This window comes from Solanum stenotomum, chromosome 11 (genome assembly GCF_019186545.1).
Source record: "Solanum stenotomum isolate F172 chromosome 11, ASM1918654v1, whole genome shotgun sequence".
NCBI classification, from domain to species: Eukaryota; Viridiplantae; Streptophyta; class Magnoliopsida; order Solanales; family Solanaceae; genus Solanum; species Solanum stenotomum.
In genome coordinates this window covers 15,816,804-15,825,707 of record NC_064292.1, presented here as the reverse complement: position 1 = coordinate 15,825,707, position 8,904 = coordinate 15,816,804, and the positions used below count along the sequence as shown (strand labels likewise).

Genomic DNA, 8,904 nt, shown 5'->3' with positions numbered 1-8,904 from the left:
GTTGAAAATGAGGACTTGAACGCTTACCAAGTGAAAGGGATTGCTCAAGTGTGGTTCAACCAATGGAATGAAGAAAGGGTTGTCGATGCGGGTCTGCTGGATTGGGACAAGTTCAAGGGTATTTTTCTAGATCGGTTCTTTCCTCTTGAGATTAAAGAGGATAAGGTGCAATAATTCATCAGTTTGAGTCAAGGTAATATTAGTGTGAAGGAATACACTTTGAAGTTCCCTCAATTGTCTAAGTATGCTCGAGCAATGGTTTCCGATTCTAGAGCTCAAATGAGTAAGTTTGTTTTTAGTGACTTGGTAATGTTGGTTAAGGAGTGTAGAACCGCATGTTGATCAATGATATGGAAATGTATAGATTGACGACTCATTCTCAACAAATTAAGGAAGAGAAGCTAAAGAGAGTGCCAAGGAGACTAAGTGGGAACAAATCGATAGTGGTGACTACTTTTATCAGAGATTCGGTGGTGGTGGTTATTCCCAATTTAGATACAAATTCTCTGGCCCTACTTCATCTTGTGCTCTAGTTTAGATATCGAACAAGGATAGGGTGTCTAACATTAAACCTCAAGGAGGTGCTTCTAGTGGTCACACTTTCCCCATTTGCAAATAGTGTGGCAAAAGTCATCCGATGAGATTCTTAGCCGGTAACGATGGATGATATGGTTGTGGTAAGGTTGTTCACAAAATGAGAGATTCACTTGCACGTGCTAGCAAGGCAGGGATGGTTGTCAGACTCAACCTAGTGCTTCGTCTGGTTCTGGTGGTAGTTAGGTCGGAACAGGTTTTATGCTCTCCAGACTCGACATGATTAGGAAAGTTCTCCAGATGTTTTCATCAGTATATTACAAATTTTCCAGTTTGATCCTTATGTATTGCTAGATCCAGGACTACATTGTCTCTTATGACTCTTTATTTCGCTGTAAAGTTTGATGTCAGCCCTGAAATCTTGTTAGAACCTTTCTCTCTCTCCATTCATGTCGGTGATTCTATTGTTGCTAAAAAGGTCTATAGAAATCGTCCGATCTCAATCTTTCAAAAAATCACCTTAGTTGATCTAGTAGTGTTAGATATGCTTGATTTCGATTTTATTCTTGGTATGGATTGACTATGGGTGGCAATTGAGGGGGTTGAGTTAAATTTGGGTGGGTCAAAATAGGTCAAGACCCAACCTAACCCAAATTTGTTTTGGCCAAAATTGGTTGGGGCAAAACGGGTTAGTAACGGGTCACAACCCAATCGCCCAATTTTTACTAAGTTTTAATAGTTTTATTTGTTATTTTATAAGATTTTAGTACCTAATAAAATTATTTTTTTTCTTTATTATAACTATTATAACATGTAGAATAAAAAAAATTAAAATTATTTTAACAAGATTTTTCAAAAATCAATTTAGGTTACATATCAACCTAACTTTTAATGGGTTGTATAGGATTAGGTTGAGATGGGTTGAGCTAACTGACAGGCGGGACCAACTCAAACCTAAATGGGTTGGGTTGGGTTTGATTTTTCCACTCCTATGAGAAACACACCTCAGTGATGTGTGTAATACATTCCCTCTTTTATTTGTAAGAATCTTATCACATGGCATTCCACATGAATAAAATATTTTACATTGACAAAAATTAAATAAACTATTAATAATGATGAGAGAGAGTTGCTCGGATGGTAAGCACTCCTCACTTTCAACCTGAAGGTTGCGAGTTCGAGTCACCAAGGGAGCAAAAGGGGTGGGAGCTTCCTAGGGAGGGTAAGAAAAAAAAACTATTAATAATAGTTAAAAACTGAAGATTAAATAACAAAAAAATTATATTTAAAAAAAAATTAAAATTTAAAATATTTTTTCTCACCCCACTCCATCATCTCCTCACCCTCCCCACTCCTTCCAAAAACAGAAATTGATATTATTTTTTCAAAAAAATTAAAATAAAATTTCACCCCCACCTGCATTGTTATTTTTTGTACATTTTTCTCATTTTGTGTAAGATGTGTACATATATTTTTAGGAAAATATTTTTTTCTACTTCCGTACCGAATATAACAGAAATAAATATTTTATTTTAAAAAAACACTAAAAAAATTGGGATGAGGAAGTACGGTGAGGGAAGAGGTGGAGTGGCGTAAGAAAAATATTTTACATTTTATTTTATAATTTTTTTTTAGAGAATAGTAATATTTTAATCTTTAAATTTAACGAATACTAATAATTGATTTAATTTTTGTTAAGGTGAAATGGTTTTTTTCATGTGGAGTGTGATGTGACAATTTTTTAAGGCTCAAGTCATAGATGGCTACTTAAATTTGTTTGCATATTTCATTTGAACACCTCAACTAATACATGTACCTATTGAACATCTACACAACAAAAACATTGTACTTATTAAACTCTTTTTGCTGGCATGGAAAAGTGTGTGTAATACACACAAATAGAGGCGTTTAGCCCCCAAAAAAGGTTTTATGCCTTCTTTTTTGTTTCAACAGATGCTCCCACCACCATTGCAACCATCCACGCCATCACTACCGACAACTCCTCCTTCTTTCTTGATTTTCATCCATTCTTCTTCTCTAGTACACCACCTAATTTTTTCCATTAAATTGGTCATCACCATCCACAAGTCTACCATCGTTAAATGACCTTGGCCTTTCAAATGACCAATTACACATTCAAATCTGGCAGCAGGTTTTTCGTCGGGGAAAATGGTATCGCCGCTGCCATCATACGTATATCTCCCTTCTTCATCTCTTTTGTCCAATCAAACCCAAACACAAATTAAATATAAATCTAAAAAGACAAAAGAAATGCAAAAAAAAATGGGAAGAAGATGAAGTGGGATGCATTTTCTTTGACATGGAATGTTAAGCAGAGGTCATGGCATAAAGACACAAAAAAATTAAAATAACAAGTAACTAGTGATGGATCGTCTCTTCACTTTGATGTTCATTATTTCCGGCAACACTAATACGAATTTGAAATTGTTGATGTATTCAAACTCTAAAGAACTCACAACACAACACAAGAAGAAGAAAAATATTAATAAATATATATAAATTGATGCTTTGAGAAAAGGAGTGAGATTTGAGGGAAATGGCAACCGTGTGTGTGGTCAGTATTGGTGGGGGAAGGGTTCTGGCAAAAGAAGGAAAAGAGAAGGAGGGGTATAATATTTCTTTTTAACTTATTTTTTTTAATTGTTATTCTAGCTCAATGTCACATGTCTTCTTTTTATTAGTCACCATACCACGTCATTCACGAGTGTATATCCACATTCTCATTTTAATTAATTGTCTAAAAAGTGTTGGGTAGGTAAATAATTTAATTAGTCTCTGTGTTCAATTAGAACAAGCTTAAGATTAGGTGTCTAAGTGAAATATGCGGACAACTTTAAGTGGTTATCGATGACTTAAGTCATTTTTAAAAATAAAATAGAGAGTGTAATAAAAGAGAGATGTGTTTCTCAAACTAATAGAGAGAGTAATAAAATAGAGTTACATTATTGCATACAATGAAAAGATTATAAATTTATACGGGAAATTTCAAGTCTTTCTACGTTGGTTGGCTAGTACTATAACTTTACTTCCTTTTACATTAATTAATATCTAAATTTTTTTTATTTTTTTTATTTAAAATAAGACTCTTAATAATTTTTAGTTTGTTTTGTAAGAAACATTTAACTACATTGGTGTGATTAAATTTTGAGATTAACTTCTATCCAAGAAAAATTAACGTGTCAGTTTATTTTTAGAAATAGCTGAGGGAAATAAGTATCTCTAAAAATGAACCGACCATGTAATTTTCTTGTCCATTGTGAGTGGATAGATTAAATTTTTTTAGGTAAAAGTTGTAGCAAGAAATAAGAAAGAATAAGTCAAATAGAATAAAAGGAAGTGTTATGTTTTTTTCCAACGAAAATTGAATGATTATAAAGTTTATGTAAACCGCAGCTTTGTTTTGAAAAATATTCCATTAGCTATCCGTATTATGGTGCTAAAATGGAGGATGGTTGTTCAAATCAGTGAAGAGGAAGAAGACATAAGGGAGAAAAATTGCAAGTTTAACCGGAAGATCGATCAAGATCGAGAAGAAGAAAGAGTTGTACATACGTCACTCGCCCTCTTTGCCTTCTTCTCGATTCTTGTTTCTTTCGATTTGAAAAGGATAATCATTTTTGTAATTTCTAACAATAATTTCAGTTGTGTGGAAGATCATCTAAGGTGTGTGTTTTTGCAATGCGAAAGATGTTTATACTCATCATACCTTAAAATGCATGTTCAATATCATTCATGTGTTTGTTTGTTTTTCTTGCATCATTCTGCAGGTTATAACTTCATGGCACCAAGCAAACTTAGAAAAGCAATTGGGGCTGTGAAGGACCAAACAAGCATAAGTCTAGCAAAGGTAGGAGGAAGCAATTGTTTGTCCGACCTAGAAGTTGCGATTGTTAAGGCTACTAGACACCAAGAGTACCCGCCTGAGGAGAGGCACATTCGAGAGATTCTAAGCTTGACTGCTTATTCTCGAGCCAATATTGGTGCTTGTGTTGATAACATTTCGAGACGTCTTGGAAAGACAAAGAATTGGGTTGTGGCGCTCAAGTCAATAATGTTGATCCATAGATTGCTATCCGATGGCGATCCCTCCTATGAGCAGGAAATTTTCTTTGCCACAAGACAAGGAACAAGGCTTCTTAACATGTCTGAGTTTCGAGATACCAGATCTAATTCATGGGACTATTCTTCACTTATTCGTACCTATTCTTTATACCTTGATGAACAACTTGAGTATAGGATGCAGAATCGGCGTGGAAAGCGCAGTGCCTACGCCTATGATGAAGAGTTAGACAATGTTGAACCTGAAACTGTCGTGGTGAAACAACCCACTCCGTTGAGCGAAATGAAGAATGAGCACATTTTCTCAAGGATGCAATATCTCATCCAACTTCTTGACCGATTTTTAGCTTGTAAACCCGCAGGTTTGCATTCTATTTTAATATTTTGAAACTATTTAGTGAAATATATTTAAAAGATTCTAATTTTTTTTTGTCATTTTATAAGAGCAGGTTTGGCAAGGACCAACAGAACTGTATTTGTGGCTCTATATCCACTTGTGAATGAGAGTTTCCAGATATATTATCAAATAACAGAAATAATAACTATCTTGATTGATAAGTTCCAAGAACTATCTATTCCCGAATCTGTCAAGGTTCACGAGATCTTCTGTCGTATTAACAAACAATATGTTGATCTTGAACAGTTCTACAATTGGTGTAAAACAGTTGGAATTGGACGATCTTCTGAATATCCAGATATTGAGAACATTCCACAAAAGAAACTTGACCTTATCGATGATTTTATACGGGAGAAGTCCATATTGGGACAGAATGGAAATGCAATGCGTTATGAACCTAAAAGTGAGCTGGTTGAAAAAACTCAAGAGCCAGAGCCAGAACCAGAACCAGAACAGGCGATGAATGAAATAAAGGCATTACCACCACCAGAGGGAATTCCTGAAGAAATAAAGGAAGAGAAACACGAAGAAGAAAATAAAGAGGTGGTGAAAACCCAAGACGTAGCTGACTTTTTGAACTTGGGTGAAAATTCATTAACTATGGAAGAACATGGAGATCAATTGGCTGTAGCACTCTTTGATGGTGGTGGTCCAACAACTGATGGTCCTTCAACAACTACTTCACCGTGGGAAGCGTTCAACAATTCAGGGGATTGGGAAACAGCACTTGTTCAGCACACGAGCCATTTGTCAAACCAGAAGGCTTCCCTTCCTGGAGGTTTCAACACATTAATGCTAGATGGAATGTATCAACAAGGAGCAGTAGCTCAAGTTGTAGCCAACTCAGGGGTTGTAGCTACTGGAAGTGCTCGCAGTGTCGCGCTTGGATCAGCTGGTCGGCCGGCAATGCTAGCCTTGCCTGCACCTCCATCAGCAGACAGCGGAGCTCAAAGTACAGCCGGTACAACCACTGATCCTTTTGCAGCATCACTAGCAATAGCTCCACCATCATATGTTCAAATGTCAGAAATGGAAAAGAAGCAGAGACTATTAGTAGATGAGCAAGTAATGTGGCAACAATATCAAAAGGATGGAATGCAAGGACAGGTAGGATTAGCAAGGACGACACAATCAAACCCTTATGCATACAACACAGGAGGTTACACACAAACCTTCTAGCTAGAGGTTCCCTAAATTAATTAGAACGTCTCCGTAAGAAAATTGTAAAGAGCAAAAGAGGCCTGGCGAAAACTATTATTTAATCAAGTCTCTTATTTGGCTGCTCCACGAATTAGGGAATTTAGCTACAATTTTGTTTAAATATGTCACTACGTGTTAGAGAAGATTCATATCAGAGTACAGAATGTAATAAATTCCAATTTTCTTTTTTCCTCTTTTTCCTTTCTACAGTTAGCTGTGAAGAGATTATTCAAGCATCATATATAAATGACAAGTAAAAGCTTATCACTAACGGCAATTGTAGTGGTCAGTAAATTTGAAAGGTACAAGTGACCAACTTTAAGCACTCCTAATACAATTCTGTTTAAATAAGAACTACTGATAATCCAATAACTTTAGGTCATTTTTTTACTTCACTACTGGACAAATCTGAATCTAGAGATGGAGATCAGATGAATGTGGAACTCAAGGAAGAAAGAAGAAGAATAGAGAGAATCTATTTGGGAATTTTCATCTGTAGTGAATTGATCAGTACAAGCTACTTATGAGTATATATATACACTGTACATTGTATTAACTGAATTGACAGTTGACCTAACTAACTTCACAGCTCACTACTTCACTAACTAACTTTACTAGCATTAACTAACTAACTCAATAATTAACATTTAAGCTAACTTGTGCTACTCCATGTCTATGTCACTCCTGAAGTTTCAATACTCCCCCTCAAACTAGGTCCCATGAAGACATTCAGGACTCCTAGTTTGGACAATAAGTATTCATGTCGTGTCCTTCTCAATGCCTTAGTTAATAAGTCTGCCAGCTGATCATGTGATGGAACATGAACAGTCTTGATCAAACCTTGCTGAATTTTCTCCCTTATGAAGTGGCAATCTATCTCGATATGCTTAGTCCTCTCATGAAATACTGGGTTTGCAGCTATTTGTATAGCAGCCATGCTATCACAATATATTGATATTGGACCTTCAATCTTGATTTCCAACTCTTTAGCCAGATTACTCAACTACTTCAGATGTCAACCCTACTAGGCTTCTATAGTCAGCCTCATTTGAGCTCTTGATATTGTTGCATGTTTCTTGGATTTCCAAGCAATGAGAGAGTTTCCAAGACTTATAATGTATGACCTTCTGGTATTTGGGAATGCAACCCAATCTGCATCACAATACCGTGTCAGCCTCGTGTCTTTCTCTAATGACATTAGCAGTCCAAGCCCTGGTTGAGTCTTAATGTATCTCAAGACTCTTAATGTTGTATTCCAATGCTGCATTATGGGCTTCTACATAAATTGGCTCAATGTATGCATTGTGTAGGCAATATCAGGCCTAGAGATTGTCAAGTAAAGCAATTTCCCAATCATCCTCTGATATTGTTGTACATCTTCAACTAGATCAACCAGTTTAGTTGCTTTACCATCAACCTGCTCAGCTACAGCCAACTTCATGTTGCACTCCAAAGGAGTTAAAGCTACTTTTCCTCCTGTCAAGCCAGCTTCAACTAATAGTTCTAGAGCATACTTTCTCTGATTCATTAGGATTCCCTTTTTTGATCTACTGAATTCAGTTCCCAAGAAGAATTGCAGTTCTCCTAAATCCTTAATTTTGAAGGATTGATGGAAAACCTGTTTAGTTTCCCTGATCAATTGTGTGTCATTCCTAGTTATTAGCAAATCATCCACATAGACTAGTATTATTACCATCTTGTTTCCTTGCTTCTTTGTGAATAAGGAATAGTCTAGATGACTTTGTTGGTATCGTGATCTCACTAATGCTTCTATCACTTTGAAGTTCCATTGTCTAGGGCTTGTTTGAGTCAATACAAGGATTTGACAAGATTACAGACCATAGGTGTCTCCCCCTGAACTTTCAAACCTTTAGGAATCTCTATAAAGACATCCTCCAATAAGTCTCCCTGCAAAAAGGCATTATAGACATCCATTTGAAATAAGGGCCAGTTCTCAGCAGCATCTAATGCAATAACCATTCTAATTGTCACCATTTTCACAACTGGTGAAAAGGTTTCTTGATAATCAATCTCAACAGTCTGATTGTAGCCCTTAGCTACAAGCCTTGCGTTATACCTCTCCACAGTACCATCAGACTTGTACTTGATTTTACAAACCCATTTGCACCCAATAACTGACTGACTATGAGGCAAAGGAATCAAATTCCAAGTCCCATTATCCTTCAAAGCATGCAGCTCTTGATTCATAGCATGAGCCCAACTAGAGTCTGTTATAGCTTCTTCATATGTGGATGGTTTCACATTAGTGGAAATCTTGGCTATATATGCTTGATATGGTGGAGAAATGTGTTGATAGGAAACATAACTTCCCATAGGGTGAGAGACCTGCTTGGCAACCTTAGGACCAGTTTGATAGTCTTGATTTTATGTAGGTGGTGCAGTAGCCCTTGTTGATCTTCTAGGAGTAGGAGTGGCAACAGGTAATTCAGGAACTACCTCTAGAGTGTGTTGATCATCATCTATATCTGCAGTTGGTGCATAGTCTAGGCAGCTCATCAACAATGGATGTATTTACTGCAGTGTCTATAGCACCATCATCTGGAAGTAAGTCACTACCACTAATATTGGAGTCTACATGTGTTCCAAGACAAACTAAGGATTCTCATCCAAGTGGATTGGTATAACAAACAAGGAAGTAGTAGCAGGTAGGCCCTGGGAAGGACCAATTTTGA

General features: G+C 36.5%; 1 protein-coding gene across 1 annotated transcript; it reads left to right on the top strand.

Moving 5' to 3' along the window:
• The first annotated feature begins 4,321 nt into the window (after positions 1–4,321).
• LOC125845513 (putative clathrin assembly protein At1g03050) lies at positions 4,322–6,225 on the top strand. Its single transcript, XM_049525029.1, has 2 exons — positions 4,322–4,976; positions 5,064–6,225. Exons 1-2 carry the CDS (start codon positions 4,334–4,336, stop codon positions 6,188–6,190), a joined length of 1,770 nt encoding a protein of 589 aa, XP_049380986.1. The 5' UTR covers positions 4,322–4,333; the 3' UTR covers positions 6,191–6,225.
• Positions 6,226–8,904: the final 2,679 nt, after the last annotated feature.

Coding starts and splice junctions, on each gene's coding strand:
- LOC125845513 (XM_049525029.1), top strand. CDS start 4,334: ATGGCACCAAGCAAACTTAGAAAAGCAATTGGGGCTGTGAAGGACCAA. Junction 4,977..5,063: donor TTTAGCTTGTAAACCCGCAG/GTTTGCATTCTA, acceptor TTATAAGAGCAG/GTTTGGCAAGGACCAACAGA.